The sequence below is a fragment of the Micromys minutus genome, assembly GCF_963924665.1.
Source record: "Micromys minutus genome assembly, chromosome: 8".
NCBI classification, from domain to species: Eukaryota; Metazoa; Chordata; class Mammalia; order Rodentia; family Muridae; genus Micromys; species Micromys minutus.
This window is the reverse complement of record NC_137977.1, coordinates 47,863,239-47,888,152: the sequence shown is the minus strand read 5'-3', so window position 1 is coordinate 47,888,152 and position 24,914 is coordinate 47,863,239. Positions and strand designations below refer to the sequence as shown.

Here is a 24,914-nt window from a genome sequence, read left to right as displayed (position 1 = left end):
AGAGGGAATGTTGATTTGCAAGAAATGAAGTGTGGTTTCCCAGTGATATGATTTAGGATGACTTACATGTCTTCTCTCTCTCCCTGGCTCGCCCTTGAGATTGTTGCCTGATGAGTGGAATGTGTCTGAATTAGAGTCCAGTTCAGGGGGACAGTTGGATACTTGTCACCTATGCTGTGGGTTCCAGAGTGAAACCTGATCCTAGTTTTTCATGGCCACATCAGAGTTCAAAAATTTGATCCTTATAAAATTCATATTATTTATATGTGTGTGCTTGTGTACATATATCCATATATATTTACATATGCTATTTTATATATTATATATGAGAGTTTCATTTTTTGGTTTTGGTTTTTTTAAAGATAAAATTAAAACTTCGTAGTTGTATGAACCAATACATTTCTCAGTTTTACTTTTTCCTCTTTCTAAACAGTTGAGTATTCTTTATCTATCCTATTAGCTATCCCTGGTTTTTAACACAAAGATGACCATAGGTAGAAAAGTTAAATCACATGAAGGGATAAGATACAGAGTTGTATACACTCCATGACTCTAAGACTTTCTTTGACATTGATTTCTTTCTAGGCAGAATGGCAAATGCCGATTTGGTGAAGTATGGTTTGGCTGATGTGGTAGAAAATCCTGGTATCATTACCGATATAGGGATGAAGGCAGTCAATGAAGTTTTTTCCTGTATTAAATATCTGGCAATTTATAACTGTCCTCATCTACACAACCCATACAATTGGATCTCAGGTACTGTAAACTTGGAAATACCGCTGTGTTTTTCTGGCAGTGAAATATGTCTTTTTATGTGATATGATTATATTCCCAATGTAGATATTTTATATACATATATCTTATGTAGATTGTTCTTAAACGTTCTGAGAACCATTATTCGGTGAGCTGGAAATCTATTCAGTGCCTCCTTCAGTTTTTAAAACTTTTAGCGTGGAAGTTTGCCCTGGCCCAGTTACAGATTTCAGTGCCCTGGTCTTCACGTGCACATTTCTCACAGAAGATTAAGAGTCACAGCCCAGAATCTAGGCTTTTGTTTTCTTTTTATTTGACTTAAGATAGCACATTATCTGAAAAGACGAGTACGGGCATATTTCTAAACTTTCCTTACGTGACTTCTGAAACTAACCTGTGAAGTGAAAGCTGTTATCGACCAGAAGTCCTATTTTGTCCCAACCTCTCCTGTCTACCCCATTATATATACAAGTGAATTCCGTACTTGATGTTTTTCCTTATGGCCCAAGTTCATCTTCTCCTCTAAGAGAGTAATGCTGTTTATAGCCTTTAACTGTCTGTGTTTACAAGGCTTTAAGTAGATTAGCAGTTTGAGGATGAGTTTCTTGTGATGCCTACTTTAACCACAAAGGCCCTTGCAGCTTCTCACTGAGCCCTTGGCCTCTGCTGTCAGAGCATTTGCCACCGTGTGCACCTCACTGCAGAGGTGCTCACATCCTATGAGTGCTCTCGAGCGTCTTCTGAGATGCCTGTCACAGTGACTACCTATCAGTGGCCCACGTGTTACTGGAAATTAGGAATTTTAGTATATAGCAGGTATAGATCACTTTAAAAAATAACATTTATTGGGTTTTTGGTTTGTTTTTCTTAAATACAGAAGAGTATAAAGAAGAAAACAAAAAATGGCTTATAATCCCATCATTCAGAACTCCTGTTAACACTTAAAATTAAAGTAATACATGCACTTGATAAATTTCAGACAGTGCAGAAAGGTACAAAATGAAAAGTCTCCTCTTCTCAAGGTAACCGTCATCAACAGTTTCTTATATATTCTTCTGGACAAATTACTTTGTGCATATTACATCCTATACATTTTTAGCGTTTAAAGTGATTTATAGACAGACAGATCTTCCTATGTGTACACTGTCCTGTGCCTTATTTCCGTACTGTGTTCAGGAGAGCTGTCCATCTCAGCAAGCACATAGTTCTTCTCATTCTGTCACAGTAGGTGCATCTGTTCCACTAAGTAAATGTGCCACGCTTGCTTTACCCAGTGTCCTGTTGCTTAAAGGCATGTAGGCTGATGAAGAGATGACTTGTAAATCAGGACCACCTTAGCTTCACGTCAGTGTTAACTGTGCCATGTACTTCTCACAGTGAAACTAGCTGTGCAAGCTTCATGTAGGGAGTCATCGAGCCTTAAAGACCATGAAGCACGGAAAAGTTACTCAGAGAAAAGGATTGGAAGGAAAGTCTTTGTGGTCTGCAGCAGAAACTCATGGGTTACTTGAGCACGCTGTGTTGTGTCATTTTCAACAGACCACTCTAGATGGATGCGGCTGGTCGATATCAACCTCGTGCGCTGCCATGCTCTGAAGCTGGATTCTTTTGGCCAGTTTGTTGAATTATTGCCCAGCCTGGAGTTTATTTCTCTGGACCAGATGTTTCGTGAGCCCCCCAAGGTAAATCACAGTTGAGAAAAGTTTTTGTGTTGTGTTCTTTTCAGTCTGTTCTGATACACAATTTATTTCTTCTTAATAAATGTGTCTTTATGCTGTTACGTAGTTGTAACTTTTTTGAAGTTCCATTTTCAGTGAAGGTTTAACATTTATAATAGTGGTGGTCTCTTGTTACTATCAGTGAATGTCACTTAAGGGCTCTTCAGGGAAGGGAAAGGAAAAACAAGATGGTCTCCTCTTTGTAAAGTAAGGGTTAGATAGTGGTGAAGCTGCCAATCTACCTTAGGACGGAGGCTTCTCCTAAAGGACTTAGAAGCTAGTCAGCAGGAACTCAGGTCTAAGGAGTAGCTACTTATCATGCAAATGCTTCACTTTGTTGCCACCTCCTAACAAGTTATATCTTGAACAGTCCAAGGTTGCCCAGTTGTATAAAATGTAGTTTTACGGCGGCCCCATGCATAGAACTCTCTCATGGTGTTCTGTGCTGCTGCGGTTCTGTTCTCACTTCCACAGCTTGTTAGAATTGGAAAAGCATAGGACTTGAGGTCACAGAAGCTGTTTTCAGTTCCCAGCTAAACCACTTACTGTTTGTGTGCTGTCACAGATCTTCCCGCATACACCTGATGCTTGCCAATCAGGCTGGTAATGCTTCATCTTGCTTGAAATGTTGTGAGCCTTGGATGATCCATTTATAAGTATTTGAAAGCATTTTTTAAGTTGTACTTTCAAATACCAGTCCTTTTGTAAAGATGAAATAAAAGGTTAATAATGAGGTATTGTGTGTACTACCGGCAAATTAAGCACATGGTTTGTTTTTACCTAGGGCTGTGCTAGAGTTGGTCTGAGTGCAGGAACTGGAATTGGGGTTTCCTCTGCACTTGTCAGCAACCAGAATTCCAACAATGACAATGATAATAATGCTCAGAATAATAACGCCAACATCCATGACAACAATCACCATCACCCAGATGATTCAGATGAGGACAATGACTTCCGTCCAGACCTACAACCAGGAGAGGCACAGTTTGCAGCCGATGGTAATTCAGATCATGAGTTCCAGAGACAATTGAATTTTGCTTTGGCTTGTCTGAACTTGTCACTCTTCCTCTACACACAGAAATTTATAAGAGAATTCAGAGAGTGGGAAAGACTGATAGATCTTGGGGATTAGGGTACATTGGTAGCATTAGAGGCTGATTTAACTGAGTTTTAACTCTGAGGTCTGTGGCAAAGCAGCCGTTCAAACGATTGAAATGAAAGAAATGAGCACCAGCTATAGACATGGACATGTTTCACAAAGGAAATCTTCACAGCTGTGCAGCACGGAAAGTACATGTGCTGATTCCAGTTGATAAATTGTAGCTCTGTAATTACCTGCCCAGTTCTTTAACAGTTATTGAGCAGCTGCTGTATGTCAACCCATGTCCCCAGAGGCTCTTTCTCCGTACCCTTCTGATGAGTAAGGAGGAGCGGAGGCAGGTTTTTACCGCGTGTTGTGTTCTAGTTTCTTTCTTAGTTGATTTCTCAAAACTGGAAAAATAATTTCTGTAGCTATCTTTGTCTTTCTTTTGTCTATTCCTGTAGACATTGTAACTATTAAGAAACCAGGTGTCCTGTTCCTGTGAGACTTGTAATTGAAGGCATCTTGTGAACATAGATGTCCTGACCAGAGACCTATAGACTTTTCTTTTTGTCTCAGCAAAGTCACCAGACTGACTGAAGCCTGGTGGTCATCTGACAGCTGCGCTGTATTTGATAGGATTTTCTTCTCAGTCTCTAGCCATTCTCCTGCTCTTACCTTGGCTTCATTTAGCATCCCCACTCAGTTCTTCCCCTCCCCTCCTCCTCTTCCCTCCACTCCCCATCTCTCCTTACTCACTGTCATTCAGAATTGTGTCATTAGTGCCAACTCTATACTGAGCTCTAGATTTTTCCTCTGACATGAAACTTGCCACTTTTTTAAGTAAATGAGGCCAAAGATGGCTCTAAGATTTGCTAGCTTGCTTAGAGTCAAGTCAGTTTCTACCCAAACTACAAGAGATAGAACGAAGTATAGAGCCAGCAGGTAGTAGGAAGAGGAAAGAGCATGTAAATTGCATGTTGTTTGTTTGACATGTCCAAGAGTCATGCCCATGTACAGGTCACAGGCACCATAGAAACCCAGATTTGAAAGACATAGATTATCTCTGGGAAGTTCTTACTTTAGTGCAAAACTATGCAAACCCTATAAAGGCAATTGTGGTGATAGAGGGCAATGGAAAAGTGTGTGCCCAGAACTCAGCAAAATCTTTATTATTGTATTCAATGGTGGTATTGTTATGACTCAAACTGAGACCAGCCAAAGATTTTTTTGGGAAGTATGCTGCTTCTAGATTATTGCCTTGAGAGGTTTTGCACTTAATTTTGTAAACACCTGATGAAGTCAGCTACTCTTAGTGGTTGTAAGTTGAAGCTTAATGCTCTTAAAGTTTTCATGGGACTTATTCTTTAGAATAATGTGGGAATAAAACCACATGTTCTAATTATTAGTACATTCTAGGTATAGTGAACACTGAAAAATATTCAGCATTTAAATGCCATTAAATATTCAAACTATGTAGTTTATTAATGATTTTTGCCATGCATTAATCAATAGATGACAGCCTAACCTGAAGAATGTCCCTAGGAAAAACAGAGTTGGAGTTTGCATGCTTCATAGAGCCTGGATAAGACAGTGGGTACCACAAGGGTTATTGATCATCATCAAGCACATGGTTTAACAGAGACATAGTCCAGCTATCTGCTTCAGGGATGAAAACGGTCTTCTGTCTCAACTGTGACTTTCCCTGCTTTAATCTTACATTGATTGATGACATAATCCTTTCCTATCTGTGATTTCCTTTTCTGTTGATTAGCTGGCCACTTTTTTGTCTCTCTACTGAAGTAGTTACAAGCTGCTCTTCTAAAAGCAGATCTCACAGTGACTGGGTGTGCCAGTCCTCAGCACTGCCACAGTCTCACATGCATTGTAGATGTTTGTGTTTTCTTTAGTCTTTATCTTTATTTTTATTTAAGCATTGAATGATATGGAAGACATGGTCCAGGAAGATGGAGAAGTGGTGGCCGAGAGTGGAAGTGGTATGGCAGCTCACAATCAGGGAGTTCTTCCTGTGGATGCTGATGAGGAGCAAGCAGGTAATCATGCCAGTCTCTCTGCATCCGTGCTCAGGACATCAGAGCCGAGTGCAGTGGAGAATGGGAAGTACCGAGAACAAGGGCTGTGTGCTGTCTGCCATTCGCTATTGAGAAATGTTAGAAATCATTGCTAGTCTGTCTTATGCATCTGCGTCTGAAGTGATGATTTCATTTTGTTCTTGTCTTTTCTTTGTAGCTGCAGACAACAACTACTTTTTTATATTTCACTGTCTTGTGTGTGGATGGAAAAAAAAGAAAGCACCCAGATTGTTGAGAGAAATAATCCCATTAAATACTTTTTTGTTGGTATGAGCAGTGTTCAGGGCACATATGTGTGGGTGTGTGTGTGGGTATGGGTGTGTTTGCATAACAAGAAGTAATAAATGTGAGAGGTCAGAAGAGAGATGTGAAAATGTGAGTAAATGCCCTTTTATGAAAGTCTCAAAAACTTTTTAAACTTAAATTAAAAAAAAAAAGTATTTTGCTTGTACTCTGACCTCATTTCAGAGGGGAAGAGGAGCAAGGCCGAGGCTGAGCTGGGTTAGTAAATAGACCAAAACCTAGTCTTTGTCTCTAATGGCAGGACAGTGCCATAGGCCTTTAAAGGACCTTGACCAGCTCTTTGCTTTATGATGGGAAACAGTTTTGCGGAGGTGAGTAGCGTGCTCAGCGTGACTTGAGCGTAACAAGGCACAGTTTGAGGTTAGAATGCAGCACTGTCCTTCCTGATCTGCTGTCGTCGTGCCTCGTTACAGATGCAGTCACTTAGCCTGCAGACCTACTGTTCAGTGTGATGTGGGAAGGCAGACTGGAGTGCTTGCAGCTCGTGTTCTGTTAGTACTAATGTCAGTCACTTGTCAGGATCAGGTCAGAATAGAGGAAGACCCGAAGCTGTGCTACTGCGTGTTTTACACGGGCACCCATCCACTACCAAAGGGCGACTCGATGTCTTCACTCCATGTATTCTGAACTTTATCTTATTTGCTTTGTCTTATATATTTGCAAAACTGGGATACTATGTAGTTCAGCCTTTCAGATACTACACTGTTACTTTGGTTATATTTGGATGACCTGTTATGCTTTCTGAAATAGTGAACTTGGGACAGATGTTTTAATCTGCCTCTAGTTGTCATTCTAGTCATACTTAATGTTGTCATAATGGCTTTAGCTTGTTAAAATACTTCCAGAGAATCTCACCTGAGTATTTGTTTGACTACAATAAGTGACAGGCTACCCTGCCAGAAGCATCTCTGTGACCCCAGATCTCTGAAATAGTACTTCCTGTGAGAGTTTTTCCTGAGCATAAGTGTTCTTAGTCTTGTACTTTTTGTTTTAGGACCTAGTGGCCTACAACGTGTAGTAAAACCAACACCAATTGCTGTTCAGGATTCAGAGAGTGATGATGAAGAAGACAGTCTAGAACTCCAAGAAGTCTGGATTCCTAAGAATGGTGCCCGGCGTTACTCAGAACGGGAAGACAAAACTGGAGACTCGGGACAGTCCAGGGAAACGGCAGGTGAGGATGCTCGACTCGGGCTTGCAGGTGGGAGCTTCAGAGACTCTATTCAGTCTCTGTGATGTGTGCGGACTGGAGCTTACAAGTGCAGCTTGCACGTCTGACATGCTAGGAAGCAAGAAGACAAGGCTAAGCAAAAGCGTGGGCTGCGCTGCTGTGGGAGAGTAGGGCGGAGAGGTGTGGGAGGGCAGTGAGCACGAGTCTCAGTGGGGCTGCAGGTAGCTTAGTATCAGGTTGTCAGTGGTCACTCGACAGCTGATACTCTTCAGTCGTAGTCTTACTCTGGCTGCTGTAGTACTTTGGAGTCTTGAAATACAGGAATTCAGGGTTTCCCTTTGCTTATGTGGGTTTGGTGCTAAGGGTTGGACCTAGGTCCGTAGTACGTAAAACACGCAGTCTGCCATTGAGCTCTAGCTCCAGCTCCCTAAAAGGTGTTGCTTTTGTTTTGTTTTGAAGTAATTCCTGGCTTCCCTATCATCCAGGCAACATCCCAGCCTATTCTATTTGCCTTACTAAGAAACTACAGTTCTTCCTAACCCAGCTTTTCCTCTCAGTTCTCAGAACTATGTACTCATTTTAGCAAAGGATACGTCTCTCAAACTCTTTTTCTCAATTGTACTCATTTCCTCTATATTCCTTAATGTGTTTGAATGTTCAGTACACAGTTAACACTGTACCTGAATCATATATAATCTTTATTTTGGAAAGCTCAGGTGGTTTTGGACTTATAATAATTTACTAACCACTGGCCAATTATTCAATTTTTAGTTACCTCTTTTTAAAATTCAAATAATATACTGTGGTTGAAAAGAAGCTTCAAGGAAACTAAAATGTAGGAGGAATGGGACCGGCTGACTAACTTACAATATTCCCTAGAAAATTAAATTTCTAAATCAGGCAACTAAAGTCTGTGCTGGCCAGAAGCCAGCCTTCTTTGCTTGTTCTGTTCTGTATTCAGTGAGCTCGCTGTGCTGTGGTGACCTTGTAGGTGTTGTGAAGGGCCGTGTTCCCACTGTCCATCAGAACCTTTAGTCCAGTTGAAGTCAAGTAGAAAGCTTAGATCACAGTGTTTCAGCCCTTACTGTAGTGGCTTTAGGGTGCACACCAAGGGATAGCACAGCACCCCAAGCCCTTCGGTGCTGAGGCAAGCCTATACTGAGGGAGACATTGGGGTGGGTGCAGGTAGAGGGGCCGGGTGGGAAGTTAGTTTCAAATCGGACCATGGTAGGCTTTGGTGGGCAAATTGAAGGGAAGTACTAAAGATGGGTACAGAGCTTTGTCGCAGTGAATTAGACGGTTAGCTAACTAGTCTGTTCCAGATTTACTCTTGCCCTTTGTCCAGAATTTGTACTGAAATCTTTTCTTTTCCTTGGGTCATTCTTTTTCTGTAAGCAGTAAGTGGAAAAGGCAAGACTCCACTTCGAAAGAGGTACAACAACTCCCATCAGCTGGGCCAAGCGAAGCAGTTTCCCCTGGAGGAGAGCAGCTGTGAGAAAGGCTGTCAGGTCACCAGTGAGCAGATCAAAGCCGATATGAAAGCAGCTAGGGATGTTTCTGAAAAGAAAAAAGCCAAGGATGTCTATCCCAGCTGCAGCAGCACAGCCGCCAGCACAGTGGGAAACTCCAGCTCACCCAGCACTGCTTCTCAGAGCCCGGACTTTGTAAGGACGGTGACCAGCGGCTCTTCCGAGCCTAGCCCTACAGAAGTGGATGATTCCAGGCAGTGTGTCTGCTCCCCTGGTGGGTCAGAGGACTCTGAGGCCATGGAGGAGGGAGATGCAGAGAGCTCTGTCTGCCCCAGATGCTGCTGTCTCAGGCCCCAGGAGTCTCAAAGGAGAACTAGCAGGTGTTCTGATGAGGAGCGTCCTTCGACCAGCCGAGCCTGTGTTGTGAATGGCGCGGATGGTACGAGATCCGCCTTTTCCTTTAGGACTCTGCCACAAGGGGGGTCTTCAGTCCCAGCACATGATGAGAGGACTAATGGGAGAGGCTGTGGGGCTACAGGTGAGGACAGGAGGGGGAGCGCCCAGCCTGAGAGTTGTGACGTGCAGTCTAATGAAGACTACCCTCGGAGGCCCCTAACCAGGGCCAGGAGCAGACTGTCCCATGTACCGCTGATATCTGAGTCAGGTATGACAATGCTCCCAGGATTAGCAACTGTAGGGCAGGGCTGGAGAATGGCCTGAGATTGTTTCATGCGTTTCCTTATAAAAAGCTAATTTATGGTAAATGATACTCTATTTGGGAGTTCTGTGGATCATAGAAACTTTGAAATAATTTTTAACAAGTGTTTTGGTGGAAGCAGGTGTAAAATACTTTCAATGGAGAAAATTGAGAGTCATTTCAGCTGTAAGGCAGTTCTGACTCTGCTGCCTGAGCCTGCAGAGGCACAGGAGCCTTGCTCCTCCCACGCTTAGGGCGTCTTGGGAAGACTAGTGCTTAGGGAAGGTAGGGGCAGGAGGTAGCCGGGCTGCTGACGTTTCCTGTGCATGACTGCTTCTGCCTCTCGGTTTTAGTGATTGCTTTTTGTTTTTTGTTTGTTGTTTGTTTTTTTCTGAAATCTATTTTGCTCTCAGGTAGGTTTGGCAGGAGATGAACAGGTAAGTAGTTTTCCTCAGATTGTTGGGGTGCAGGTACACACGCACACACATGCACCTCATTTATGTTTCTTTCTAAGATGGTCCCTCTTGCCTTTATTAAATTACTAATACATAACAGTAGATAGTAATGGATTTTTAAAATTAATTTTAATCAATTTAATTTCAATTTTAAAATCTTAAAACCAGTCCCACAACAGAGACATGACCTACTTTTTCATGTACTAAATAAGCTGAATTTATGAGGCCTTAAGCTCACAGAAGTAAACTTTGTAAGTGCAAGACTTAATCTATGTGCGGAAAATTTCTAGTGGTATAAAATCATATAAAACAAGTTGTACTTGAAGATACAGTATGCTTTTTAAACTCTGACCTGTTATATAATAAAAATACTTTTCCCAGCTTGAATTTCAGATGTTTTGTGATGGTCTTTTAAAAAACATGTGAAAAGTATGTATAACATGATATGATAGCATTTTGAAGTATGCAGCCAGCTGAGTAATGTGGCCGACATTCAGGTTCTTTATTATCCTGAAGCTGAGCTTCAGCCCTGTACCTACTATGAGACTCTGGTTGCCTCGTTTTGGGCTCTGTGAGGTTAGATATACAGGCTTCCTGCCCTCATGCTTTAGAGGAAGAGTCTTGGCTTCTCAGGCTTCTTAAATGCCTCTGTTTATTTCTCCTTTACTTATGGCAGCATTTGTAATAACTCTAAGTTGGCTGATGAGAATATCTTTCCAACCCAGAGTCCTACTTAAGAACCGTTCTAGTTGTCCAGCTATTTGGTATCTGTCTCTGTGAAGTTTTACAGTTGATTTTAGAACTTTTTTTTTTTTTAAAACCTGAACCATTTATATTAACTACTGTCCTTTGAGGGTTTTTCTGTTTGGTTGGTTTGGTTTGGTTTGGTTTGGTTTGGTTTGGTTTGGCTTGGGTTTTTCTAATTCCTTTTTCTGTTTTACTCTCATCTGTCACATGGCCTGACCTTTTTAGAGGTTAAATAATTCCCTGGATAAAAACAAGACAAATTTCACTTTAACATTTCTCACTGTTTTCCTCATTTTATTTTTTCTGTTTGAGATAACTTTTATTCGTGCATAAATTAGTTTTAAAACATCCTGCAAATGTCCAATTTTTAAGAAGTGTTTCAGGAAAGAAAAGAAATCAATACTTTCTAAAAGTATTTTATTTCTGAAACAAATGTCACAGAACACCTAATGCGGTTGTGATAGAATGGTGTTCATTAAGATAGTTCTCATAGTTGCTGGGCTCTCTCCTTGGTACTCTGAGGCTGCTCTGATGTGCCCTTTTTCTGCAGTGCCTTTAACACTACACTTGTAATGCTGTTTTGTTGTCTGTGCAGTAGAGTAGGAGCTGCACACACAGGGGCAGTGTTTCTTTGCCATTCTCTTCCCAGCCTCTTGCACTATGTCTTAGGTACAGTGTGAGGCCAAATGGATGACGTGAACTTAGCACATGTAGCAGCCATAAGGTATGTCGATGCTTGAGAGTATAAAATCATTAGCAGTGGTCCCAGCAGGAATAACAGTGGGCATAGAAAACTCCCTTTTCCTGGTATGTATGGAAACATTGGCTGTAAACCATCATTTTATAGCTTTTCGTAGAAAATACAAACCAATGTAGTACCAGTGCAGAGCAGGGAGCATAATCAGAACACTGTGTCGTTATTAACGGCAGTACAGGGAGGGAGACGGCAGTTCAAGAAGGGGAGAAGTTTGAGATGAGATCATAAGTGAAGGCTGAAGACCATTGTGTTGGCTGCTACAGGATTGAAGCAGGCCTCTGGTTTGTTTGCACTTTGATGATGTTGTAAGTTGTTCTGAGAGGTCTAAATCTTGGTGGTGGAAAATGTGCTGCCTTTAGCTGTCTTTTGGTCATGCAGGTAGGTTTTGCCAGAAGTTTTTTCAAGATATTGGTAGATGAATAAAACTAGCTCTCATTTTGCTTTTAACAAAACATCTTCTTGCAGATGTTTGGAATAGTAGAATTTTGCAGGTTCCAACGAAGAAAATGTGATGTGTTAAAAATAACACACTGACTAGTTCTAAGATGTCAAATCCTGAGCCTTTGATATGCATTGGCAGGATCCGTGCCTCTAGGAGTAATGATTAATGAATTAGCATGAGAGCTGTATTCACTCGATGTGCACATTGCTAACACTGTTATGGGTCAAAATTGAGATGATTTTAACATCTTAATAGGTTTAATAGATTGTGTGGGCTTATCTTTTGACCTTGCTTTTAAATAAAATTTTATTTGTTCTTATAATTAAATTATAACATTTTAGTAAAATACTAGCAAAATTGAGGTTAAACTTCACTGGAAAATATTGTAGGTCTGGTAACCTAGTGACTAGAACCAGATTGAGTGGATTGGACTCTTGGTATGTACTTAACATCTTGGCAAGCTAGTTTATCCTTCCTTCCCATGACTCAGTTTCCTGAGAATTTAAAAATAACTTAAAGTGATGTTGTAAGAATCTAGTGAATTTATCAAGGAGAGCACTTAGCACTGTGCAGGACACGGGTGCTCGGGACCCGTTCATTTTAGTTCATAGTGGCTGACATTGAAAGAACAGTTGTTGCCTCAAAAGTTCAACTTTTACTTTAAATATGGAGACAGGTATACGAGGGAATACAGAACAGTACATTCTAGTTGTAGGTCCAAACCAATTTGTTAGAACCAAATGGTGATTGAGTAGGACTCTGAAGGCACAAAAGGTATTCTGAGCAAGAAAAGCTAGAGTGATGAATGGCTTGAGACACCGATGATGGGGAGAATCAGGGCCTACAGAGTGGAATAATGGGGTGCCTGTGAGGTACAGGGCATTGTCAATTCCAGTGTCGAATTGAAACACACTCACTGAGCAGCAGTCACTGGGAAGTTTTTGTAGTAGGGAAGTAATGAGGTCAATTCCCTAGAGTAGTGTAATGGGTTAAGTCACAGGCCAAAGCCATGAACATGGATAAAATTTGGGAGTTGCATGCAGAATGGGATGCTTAAGGTAGGAAGGGTGGTTGTGACTTGGAGCAGTCTCTTAGAAACATCACCTAACTATTTCAACAACCAAGTTGAGATTTGGGAGTTAGGATAAAGCCATATGTGACTGAGTCTGCTCTATGGGAGGAAACAAAGAAGGGTATAATTTGGATTTTTTTTTTCATAGAAGTTGCCAAAACAAAGCCATGTCATGCCATGAAACGGAAGCGAACTGCAGATAAGTCTACCAGCACCAGTGATCCTGTGATTGAGGATGACCATGTACAGGTAAAGAAGCTCATTCTTCACCGTCCAGCCCAGTTCATGCAAAGACACTGAAGTTTCTGTCTTTCTGTACTGTTTGTATTCTAAAAAGAAAATTTGGTTAACAGCCCTAGGTTGTCCCAATGAAAACGTTTCCCCTTAAAGAAAACAAAGCTTTGGGGAAGGTGCACGCCCTTGTAACTTCTAAACTTTTATCATTGTAGGTTCTTGTATTAAAATCTAAAAATCTTGTTGGTGTCACAATGACCAATTGTGGAATCACAGACCTAGTGCTGAAAGAGTGCCCCAAGATGATGTTCATCCACGGTATGTGTCTGGGGTTGTATTTCTAGAAGAACATGGTGAAACTGTTAGAGAATTAAGACCAATCCAGTTGAAGGGGGCTGCAACTACAGCTACCCTGGAGACTGGAGGATTACACATTTGAGGCCAACTTGTGCCAAACAGTAAGACATAATCACAAAAATGCAAAAGTTTAAGAAGGATTAAAATGTGTGTGTGTGTGTGTGTGTGTGTGTGTGTGTGTGTGTGTGTGTGTGTGTGTGTAGCAACTGGAGATGTAGCTCAGTGCAGAATGTTCCGTTCTTCACATGTGGGACATCCTAGGTTCAAACCTCAGTAGTAAATTCTCCTGTACAACAGTGACGTTATTCTTTTTCACGGGAATGTTTTGGGCTATCTTTGTTGTATGGTTCTCGAAGAATTACTCCATAGTGAGGGCACCTGCTAAGGCTGGATCCTTTTGTATGCAGCCTCCCTGACGTGGCAGAGAGGCTTCAGGGAATGGAGAAGTTGCAGGCAGTTGTACTTCAGCTTTGTGCTGGGTAAATGTGGGAGGGAGGAACTGGGTCCCGGCTGCTTTGCCGTGTTAGGTTACATGCTTACTCGGATCCTTGGTTCCTGGCCCATGGTTGCTGCTCCCAGCCCATTCTCCAGGCCTGCTGCAGTCTCTGTCTCTGCTATCTCCACTCATCCACTCTGCAGGCCTTTCATGTCCTCTATGTGCCCATCTCAAATATAGGCCGTTCTGGGTGAGATTCTAAAGTTTTAGGTGTATATGATATTCATTTATAATGGATTTTTAATTTAAAAATTAGAATGTTTTATCGTTATTATAAAAAATAATAATCTAGCCTGGGGTTGTGACATACAACCCCACACAGGTGGTATACACCTTTGATCCAAAATACTCTGGAGGCAAAAATAGGCAGTACTCTGAATTTGAAGCCAGCCTAGTCTAAACAAGTTTCAGACCAGCCAAAGCTGTATAGTAAGACCATCCATATGTTTAAAATAAATAAAGTCAAGATCTGATTCTTTCCCTTCCTTAAATTACATGCTGTGAAGTCATATGGTATTTGGCCTTTGTTTTTATTAAATATATTGGGGTGTGTGTACACATTCATATATGCATACATGTAGGTATACAACATGGTACAGTGTATGTCTACTAAAAACCACCTCAGGTATGACTCACACCTGTAATGTTAGCACTTAAGAGGCTGAAGCAGAAGGATGGCTCTGAGCCTATTGCCAGCCTGGGCCACAGAGCAAAACCTTTTTTTAAGGAAACATCTAAGAGATACAACTTGTTCTGTTGGTATTGCAGAGATAGTGTTACATTATTTACACTTTCCATTTCCTGGGGTACTGATGATAAGCAAAGAAATTCCATGAATTGCATTAAAAGGCACCTTCCAAACTTACCATTAAACTGGGAGAATAGGAAAAGGCAGATCAGACCTCTCCTGAGTTCTGTAGGATATCAGACTGTTCATGCTGCAAAACTTTGAATTTTTTGTTTGTTTTTTTTTTGCCATAGAATATCTAATCAAGTCACTACCTTCTTTTCAAGTTGCATGGAACAGAAAGCTCTGGAAGGTGCACAGCAGGCTTGTGCTCCTAACTGTTGCTCAAGACTCTACCATCATATGTATCAGAACATCTGAAAGACACCCCCTACCCCCTGCGCCCATGCTTTGTTAGCTATCCCTTCCTCTCAGCATGAAGCACTTCTTAGAGAGTATCACTGGCTTTCCTGCTGTGCCTTACCCCATGATTCTCCTGTCTTCCTAACCCACCGATAGATCATACGTCCTCAGGTCCACTTTCTCCGTGAAACCAAGTTGTTCAGTTCAGCTTGTCCCAAGGCACAGGGTCTTAGATTTGTAGTTTAGTGTCTTCGACAACAGCTGAGTCAGTGGCAGATGAGGTGCCCAAATGAGACTAGATCCATCCTTAACTGTCTGATTCTACAGCACAGAGATCTGGTCCTCTCTTTTCTCTTCATTTCCATCGAATTCCTCCTTTCTCTGCATGACAGAGCCTAGCTGGGTGCTGGCACTGTGGAAACATGGAAGTTAGTTCCAAGGTACAGTGCTCTGGGAGGTGACAGTGCTTGTGTTGAGGATCTTGTAGAAGATGCCTTTGTGAAAAGTTTAAAAGTCAAGCAATCCAGCTTTGGGGCTTTATAATTGCATCTATTTAATTCTCTTTGGAGTTGAACTAGGCAGTTTAAACCAGGAAGGATCAGGCTGGCGTGCAGTTGGTATACGTTTAGTACAGTCAAGTGTAGTGAGTACCAGACACTTTGCTCTGACTTCCTGTCTGCTGGGTTGAACTGGAAGAAGAATCATGTTTTAGATAACCTTTCAGTAGATCTTTCCACAGTACTAAAAGGTATAGCCAAAGATTTTAGAAAGCACAGATTTTTGTGCCTTTTCTCAAGATACTGTTTTTATATTGTTGCAGAAATTAAAATTAACTGTCTAATTTCCTGTCATTAAATACAAGGTGATGTTTGAATTCTTCCAGGTGTGACTGTTAACTAGTCATGTCACATTCCGTAAGCTTCGTTATTAAGGAAGTGGTTCCTGGGCAGTTTCTATTGGCCGGTCAACTTCTGGGACTGACTGTCTTCAGCGGGCAGCAGTAGAGGCAAGGAGAGCCTCGCTGTCCCTCTGGCATGAGAACTGCTGACTCCTGAACCTGAGTCATGTTGTCAGATCTTAACTGCTATGCATGGCCAGCACAGTTGCTGCGTTTACAAGCACAGTGCCTGCGCCACTATTTTCCAGAGATGCTTCCACAATATGCTTTGCACTCTTACATAAATTACTTACAGAGCTTATTGTTTTATCCCGTAGCTACTAGGTGCAGGGTACTGAAGCATTTAAAGGTAGAAAATGCACCGATTGTAAACCGATTTGACTATGCACAATGCAAGAAACTAAATATGGACCAGGTACTAGACCAAATACTGAGGATGCCTCCAGAGAGGAACCGCATCATCTACCTGCGCCCAATGCAGCAGGTAACAAGCTTTGTTTTTTATGATAAACTACACATATTGTTCAACTCTCAGCAGTGATTCTTTAGTCTGTGGAGTTTTGATAACCAGGCCCTATTGTCCTGTCAGTCTAAGCTCGTCTACTAGATCTTTAGTACTCTTAGCATCCACATGGTACTCATTCAACAAGCTCGGAGTTGCTCAGGTCACAGACTTCCTAGTTCAGAGTCTGATATGGCAGAGAGCAAGTTCTTTAACTTTTCTCTCTCAATTTCTTATATGTGAAATTAGAATCATACTTTCAGTTTTGTGCTATTTTAATTAGTATATATGATACACTAGGACAATTGCTGGTATTCATAAGCAGCAGTATTACTGTAATGATTAAGTTAAGCATACGTAGGCTAACACTTATTGTGAAAAGGAACTATTAAACATCTTCTGGATCCTGCAGTTAAGGCCCTGAAAATAAGCTCATCAAATTCTTAAGTGTCTTAATACTCAAAAGCGGTTACATGCTTACAAATAGACGTCCTCTAGGAAGTTTACCTCAGGCTCCACTGACAGCAGGATGATACGGCAGACTAAGGGGAAGGGCACCACGAGAATGTGCTGCCAACACAGTCCACAAGGAGCCATAAAACACATTGTCCTTAGAACCTAGCAATCCCTCTGAGGACTGACTTTCCACACTGGCTCTGTAGTGACACCAGGAAAGGCTGTCCTCAGAAGACGTGGAGTTGATGGACATGAGTCACCTGAACAGCTCCCTCTGACTGAACAGCTACTTGAAAAGCAGTTAGGAAGAGGGGAAATGGCCGAGTCTGTTGTGTGGAGAATTTGCTGTCTTCATCCACACGTGTCAGGCTGTACTCTGGAACAAAGCTGGCTGTTTGATTTTAAATTGTCTAGGGGTTTCAAAATGGAAACTTTTCAAGGTCTTGGAGACAGGTGTCTCAGCCTTACTTAACCTTAGTCCAAAGACCTTTTTCTGATGTCTTCTCCAGGTAGACACACTAACTCTGGAGCAGAAGCTCTTCAGCGGCCCCTACCCCTATCACATCTGCATTATCCATGAGTTCAGTAACCCTCCCAACGTGCGGAACAAGGTGCGCATCCGCAATTGGATGGACACAATAGCCAACATCAATCAGTAAGTGACTCAGTGGCCCTCAGAGTCCCTTTTCATTGTTTCTCCTATTAACAGCCCCTAGAATCAGACCCTGGTTCTTTATTTTAAATGATTGCCATTGAGCTTGTAAAAATCTGATAAAGAAAATTTCAAACTTAAAAGCATTCATGTCTTCATGAAGCATTTATTTCAGACTTAGGAGACATTATAGACACTACATGCATGTTTCCTGTTGTCTCTTCAGCCATGGAGAATGAAAAGGAAGCCAAGTTAATGACAGTCTCGACTGATGCTTCACTTTTCAGAAATCTACTTTTTATCACATAAACACTGTACTAATTATCCTCAATATACAACTTATTTGTTCAGAAGACTTCCCATTTTCTTAATGTGATTTGGAAGATGATAAAGACTGTGTCTTAGACCTGATTAGACTTAGTCTGTAGTTGGGGTAACTGAGCTATCAGATTTGTCCTGCCTGAGATGGTTGGTAGAGTCTAAGATTGAGTGGTCCAGACGGGTGCTTTCTACCCAGCATTCTTTGTCAGGGCTATTACTTGATTTTTTTTTTTTCCTGTTGTCTCCAGAGAGCTTATTAAATACGAATTCTTCCTGGAAGCCACTCGTACTGAAGAAGATTTAAAGAAGTACCCTAAGTATCCCTGGGGGAGAGAAATCTACACTTTAGAGGGTAAGAATTTACCTAGATTGAAGGGCTAAGTTATAAGCTGTGCAGAGCATGCCAAGTGGGGATACGGAGGGTCTTAGCAGTCCTCAGGCTAATGAGAGTTTTGCAGGGAGGGGATACCGGATACGGATTGGATCAGTATGTCTGTGTATCTTTGCTGTCCCTAGAATAATCAGAATCTGTTGACACACAGAAGGTAAATAAAAATTGAAAGTTACGGTTAGAAGTGACTTTGAAGGCAGCTGGCTCAGGCTCTGTATCTAGCTGCAGCTGCTTAAGTACAGTTTGCTGCTGTAAGCATTCACATACTAATGGGACTTTTCACAACTGTCTGCTTATTCAGGTGTTGTTGATGGAGCTCCATATTCCATGATTTCTGACTTCCCCTGGCTGAGGTCACTGCGGGCAGCAGAGCCCAACAGCTTTGCCAGATATGATTTTGAAGATGATGAAGAAAGTAATTATGACCTGATTTGACTTGTGTTCTCTAGATTGAATCGACTGTACTATGTTAAATAGTTAATATCTTGTTTATAAGTTAAGGATGATGCAGATTTTGGTTTAACATTTCCTGAAAAAGGCCTGGCTACAACACAGGGGACCTAATATGTGTACATGAGATGCATAATGGGTCTAACATATCTACAAGAGTGGTTCTGCTATGTCTACATGATGAGAATTCTTTCATAGTTCCTTTTTTTCTTTCTGGTACATGTGTATATATAGTGGAGATTTAACTTAGGACTCTGTGAAAAGCACACGAGCCAATTATAAGACTGTTTAGAACTTCGCTTGTTGAAGTGTCTACAGATTCTCATTTGTTATAGCCCAAGCCTGGCCTAAATTGTCTATGGAGCAAGCCTGGCCTTGAACACCTAACCCCAGTGACTAGAATTGCATTTGACATCACTGATCTTTACTGAAGAACTTACAAACATGGTATTTCAGTGTTACTCAATTGTACTAATTATTTGCCTGTTTCTTTTGTTTAATTTGTAGGAGCTTATTGTGATTTAAATAGAGAAATTGGGGGATACATTTAATACACTTTTTTGAAGTGATACAGCATATTTATATATTTACTTATAGATAAAGCTTTAAGGAGGTAAATTTTTTAACTACTTGTATTTATGCATAATTTACGCCTTGATGCATTATTTTTGCCTGGAGACTCTGATGATCTCTGCTATCCTTGACATCAGATCTGATATAAAACTGAAATCGTGAAGACAAATTTTGTGAGCTACTCTTGCATCAGTAACAGGACATACTAGAATGTACTAGTATTTCATGGACCAAGTGATTCTAATTATCATAAATCTCTCTCTTCTCCCTTCCCCATTTCCCAGGTACCATATATGCTCCTCGAAGGAAAGGACAGTTGTCTGCAGATATTTGTATGGAGACAATCGGAGAGGAGATCTCAGAGATGCGTCAGATGAGGCGGGGTGTATTTCCGAGGGTAGTGGCGATTTTTATTCACTACTGTGATGTCAATGGAGAGCCAGTTGAAGACGACTACATTTAAATAGACCTTTCCTGGCTCTTTTGGCCCAAAGCGGCCAAGAGTCTACACAGAAACCTTGGGCTTGGAATTGGGAGGCCCTGGCTCAGTTTGTTATATAGGAAATATATAAGGAACATGAAAATTGTATACAAAGATTTATATATAGGAGAAATATACAAAGATACTTCCAAAAGTAACATCTTTCTATCCTATGTTTATACATCTTAATTTAAAGAAGTAATTTGAAGGAAGGCAGATCATTTAGCACTGATCGTGTTCACTTTTCCTGGCGTCGTTCTCAGTGTCAGGTGACTGAGCACATTTCCTCTGCTCCTCACCATTGTCCTTCAGCCTGTGCCTTTTTCTCCAGCAGAGCAGTTTGACCAACCTGCTAACGTGCTGTGTCCTGTGTGTTTTTGTTGTCATCATACCGACTAAACCCTTAGTCAGAAGATGGTTTCTGTACTAAGATGTAGTTCTTTTCTCAGTGTTTATGTTTGGCATATTCATTTAGATGAAAAGATTCACTCACGAACTTAAAAAAAAATGAGTTTGAAGGGCAAATAGAGAGTTTCCAGAGCATTTCTAGTTATTTATTTCCACAATTGAATTGTGTATATGCTTTATCTTGAACATAAAAATAAACATTTAGTAAAAACTTTATTTATGGCTTGGACTTGAAACTTGCTGTTGTAGTATTGCAGCAGCAAATACTACAGAAAAAAGCAGTGTATAGTTGAGCCTGACCCAGTGCCAGTGCCCGCTCTGACCCATTTTGACGTGTGGCTGTAAGATGCAGCGCGCACACAGCTGTGCGGGAACGCCGGGACAGCACGTCACAGGCTGCTTCAGAGGAGCCGCCTGCCTGCCGCGCTCGGCTAGACTCTGCCCAGCAGCCGTGATGGTACACTTGGCTCTCAGTGCAGCACCATGACTTTGCCAGTTGACAGATAAGTAACCTAACAGGCTGCAGAAATCAGTGGCTAAAGACATAAAGAATTACAGTCTGTAGAAAAGTGTCAGGTCTTTCAGGATTTGTACAGCCCCTTCCCTTCCTGGGTATTGAAGCTAAGAAAAAACTCAGTTATTCATGGTAAGGACTTAGTGTCAGCTGGGTAGGGCGGGATCTGAGTTTCTGATGCCGACTGTACTGACTTGCTAATGGCAGAAAAGCAAGACCGTTGGTGACTTTCTAACATGGGACTCTAGAGTAGCAGGTGCCTGGATCCAGAATCTACTTCAAGGCTTTTAAGATTCTTGAAATCCAGGATTCTAAAAACTTCTTAAATGTAAGATGGTTCATTTTTTCCTCACATTGTTTTTAGCTCACTGTTTGAACTCATTCGCTGTTGAGATTATAACTGCTCAGTAAGAGGAAAGAAATGAATGCAGAATATGACCTGCAGTCCTTAGCGAGACTCACCCATGTCCCTAGTCAGATACTCATCTAAGCAATGCTTTCACATCAGCCACAAGCGGCCAGTGCCCTTTACTGGGTTTACCCATCCCATCACAGACTCATTAAATACTGCGGGGGCCTAAGATCATTTGTAAAGACACCAAAGGGAGACACCCGAAAACAAAACTGGAGGCTACCCACGCTCATAGGCACTTAGCAGATGTACACAAACAGCTGGTAGGTTGCTTTATAGCAAGGCCAGCAAACTGTGTTAGATAGTATTTTGTGCTCAGTGGGCCACAGACGTTCTCTACTGTGGGAAAGCCGTGAAGAACACACAAGCACAGCTACTTTACGGCAAAACTTTATTTATAGACAGAAATTTTAATTTTACATAATACATCACAAAATATTACTCCTGAACTTCTACCTGGACATACTGAAAAGTAAAAATTCTGAAGGCTTACAGGCCTCATCTTGGCCAGTTTGTTTACACCTGATGGAGCACTGAGTTCTCCATTGGGTTATGTCACCAGCTTTGTGGTACAATGGCCTAGTTTTAAAGGGCCTTAAGTAGTTCACAGATGACCTCTGAATGTCAGTATCAGAAAGAACCACGTATCTCATGCTGCCTCATATGTGGGTCTAATACGTTAACCAGTAGCTAATGTGGTGCTTGAAATGACTCGGTATGTGGAGTCAGAAGTCCGGGGTTCAGATTCTAACTTCTTCAGACAATAGCTGTGACCAGGAAGCAGTTACAAGCCCTGTACAAGAGCCTCACTTTTCCTTGTTTGTAAAGTCATAATAGTTATCCACCCGTACCAGGCAATGCTGAATGTCCAGTGGGATCATCCAGTATAATAATCCCAGGTTTATTATAAAAGGTTTGTTCAGTTTTCTGGCCATGTGTGTGTGTGGTCAGTTTATTTTCATGTTTTCTTTTTCCCCTAATATTCCCATGATGTCTCTTAAACCATATCCTAAGACAGTGATTATGAAAACTAGTCAGGCCACAGAGACATTGTGAGCCTTTTGAGGAGTTGATTACTCAGTGCCTCCTAAGCTTGTCACAACACTAACATGTGTACATCTAGTTTAGATAACTTGGTCAAAAGTAGATGTGTAGGGTTTACTAGAAGCAGAGTCTTGACTCCAAAGACATGTCAGTCCCTCATATAGAAAGGAAGATGGGTGAGACCCACAGTGGGGCTGCCTCTTTCCCACAGGATGGCTGCTGTCTAAGCTGCCACTTCATCCTGAAACCAGCCCAGCTGACCTTGTGGGAGACACCAGATTCGGTGAGCAGTGGAATCACCCACTTTACAAGACTTACAGCTTGAAGCACACAAGTGTCAATGGAAAATGATGGATGGGGTTTCCTATTGAAGGGCAAGTGGCCGATTACATACGGGAGCACTGCACTCACATAAGACAGCAAACAAAAGCACAAAGACTGAACTGCATATGCCAAGTGATAACACCAGTAACACCTCATCACCACCACCACCACACACACACACACACCTTGGGAATGGAGTGGGAGTGAGCTGGGGTAAAGAGTATTTACTGTATCTGTGTCATGGGGACTTTTTACAGTGCAAGTGAATTGCGTAGTTGTTTTTCATTTATATAGACCATAATGTATGTAGGAGGAAAACAAGCACAGTGCTTATGATCGGAGGACCCGATGTGTTTTCCATCCGGCTTCTACCATATGTCCTTGGGCAAGTTAAGTCACTTGCCGTGATAACGTCTACAGTAATCTTCCCAGTGAGCTGTTGTGAGGCTCTGAGACCTTGTGAACGGGCAGATAGATTGTCAAGTGCTTATAAGAGTGAATGTTGGGCTCGGGGCCAAATAGTTTCAATTCAACCAAGAAATAAGGAGGATTCGGATTGCCTTCCTCAGGGTCACCTTGCTGGTTGGCAGTACTCAGGGTTCATGCATTTGCCCCAGTCTGCCATTCAATAGCCTCTGAGTCCTGGAGATCCTGAAAGATTGCACAGGGCCTTCCTGCTACTCTGTCATGTGCCGGAATACCTCTATCATTTAATTATGGAAACAACACCCAGAGGAGAAAACAGAGCAAGTGAATGGCAGAATCTGGAGCAGAACAGGCACAGATCTGGGTCCCAAGGTTAAGAATATGGCAGAGAAAGTACTTAGGCCATTGAACAAAGAGCTTGTCCTCTGTTGTCTCCTAACAGGCTAATACTTTGATGTAGGGAGCACACATCCTGCCATTGACTACTTTGGGAATGCTTTAGGTGGTGGCACTTTAGAATACTTGTCAGCTCAGGCACCACATATTTCTGCTGAGGTTTGCTCATCTCCAAAGGGAGTAAATTTAGTACTTGAAGGAAAGGTTTTTATGAGGAGATCCATGGAAAGTGCTAACGAAATGCCCAACAGAAAGAAGCATATTAGATGTCAGTGTCTCTTACTGTTCTGTGATTACTAGTCATTAAGTTCAAAGGAGCTAAAATAAAAGGGAGAGGAGACCCGTAATCTGAATTAAACATACTACTAATAAAATATTAAGCAGATGGATTTTCTTCTGTATTTGTCTCCAAAAACTATGGAATGTCACATGTATTAAGTCAGTGAATTTCTATAGTTTGCAATTCATTCTCTTGTCTTTCTCAATACTTCCAACTCGAAGTGAGGAGCTAGGTTGTCTTCCTGGTGTGTGCAGAGGCAGGGGACCCACTTCAAGAATTGACTTCTGGCTAGAATTTAGTAGTTTGGTTATATTTTTATTAGTTTATCTCTATGGCTATGTTCTATTTACAATACATAAAACTAACTCTGGTTTTGGATCTGATAAAATTGCCTCCTAAAGTAAATGTCTCTAAGTGGAATGTTGATGGTATATAATTAACGGTACAAAGCAAAGCATGTATTTAGCAAAACTTGTAACAGTGCCCCTTGGTGATCTATGTTGGAAGGTTTGCACAGATCCACCTGGCTCAGAGACCATCTGCGTTCTGGAGAAGAGACTGAGGCAAATCTTGCTCAGGGCCAGCACGACAGTGTGCTTGACCCAGATTTTCAAGTGTGTCCCTACACTGTTTACATTCAATTCAAATACTTAGTCTTAGTTTTCTAGACTGTGTAGAAATAGGATGATTTTTGGCCAAAGAGCCAAGCACCCTGGCCTTTGTTTTCCTCCAATGCCCAGTGTTTTGGAGCAGATTTTGATCACAGCAAATTGAAGCAATAGAGAATAATGGAGAAAAACAGAGAAAAGCACCATCTATCTCTCACCCAAGAGATCCACAATACCACTATAGCTAGAGAGCACAGCACTAAGGGTACATTTTGTTCCCACTTGAAGACAATATTGAAGGTGATTTGGTTGTCTCTCCTCCATGGCTCCTTCATGGGAAGTGAGTCTCGTCCCTTCCCCATTTCCCAGGTAGTTACATGCTTCAGAACAGAGCAAGTGGTCAACCGTAAGTAGAAATATTAGTGGGAGAAGGCAAAAATCTCAGGTTTTTGGTTTGTTTTGTTGTTTTGTTTTAACCAATACATTGTAGGTTAAATTTCTTTTACTTTCTAATTGCTAATGGACAGGGTTGGTGACATAGACCTAGGGTTGTTTTTCTGTGACAGTGGTCTAAGTGAATCGGCCTGATGAGAAGATAGGAAAGCTAGGGTTGGGAGATATCCTATAAGCTATGTATTAAGCTGAGCTAGCCTATTAAGAAGTACAGCGTCTTATATACTATTGCAGAAGGAGAATGGCCAAGGTCAGTAGCAAGCTAAATCAGATTTCTAAAGGAGAACACAGGACGCCTCAGACACAGCTGCCTTCGGACTGATAACCTAAGCCCTTCAGAGGGGAAAGCTTTGTGCCCAGGAACCTTAGCTCCTTCAAGGCCCAGGCCTC

General features: G+C 41.6%; 1 protein-coding gene across 7 annotated transcripts in view; it reads left to right on the top strand.

The window, feature by feature from the left end:
• FBXO38 (F-box protein 38) overlaps positions 1 to 20,248 on the top strand; it is a 46,870-nt gene extending 26,622 nt beyond the window's left edge. For 4 of the 7 annotated variants that reach the window (XM_080919685.1, XM_080919687.1, XM_080919686.1 and 1 more), the window contains 13 exons: positions 586 to 756; positions 2,293 to 2,435; positions 3,256 to 3,469; positions 5,487 to 5,606; positions 6,943 to 7,122; positions 8,515 to 9,252; positions 12,907 to 13,007; positions 13,208 to 13,310; positions 16,151 to 16,317; positions 17,301 to 17,446; positions 18,013 to 18,116; positions 18,457 to 18,570; positions 19,463 to 20,248. In XM_080919685.1, the coding sequence (XP_080775811.1) occupies positions 586 to 756; positions 2,293 to 2,435; positions 3,256 to 3,469; positions 5,487 to 5,606; positions 6,943 to 7,122; positions 8,515 to 9,252; positions 12,907 to 13,007; positions 13,208 to 13,310; positions 16,151 to 16,317; positions 17,301 to 17,446; positions 18,013 to 18,116; positions 18,457 to 18,570; positions 19,463 to 19,641 (2,480 nt within the window). In that variant the 3' untranslated portion in view covers positions 19,642 to 20,248. The remainder of the gene's footprint in view (positions 1 to 585; positions 757 to 2,292; positions 2,436 to 3,255; positions 3,470 to 5,486; positions 5,607 to 6,942; positions 7,123 to 8,514; positions 9,253 to 12,906; positions 13,008 to 13,207; positions 13,311 to 16,150; positions 16,318 to 17,300; positions 17,447 to 18,012; positions 18,117 to 18,456; positions 18,571 to 19,462) is intronic. The other 3 variants (XM_080919690.1, XM_080919688.1, XM_080919689.1) reach the window with 3 other exon arrangements.
• Positions 20,249 to 24,914: the final 4,666 nt, after the last annotated feature.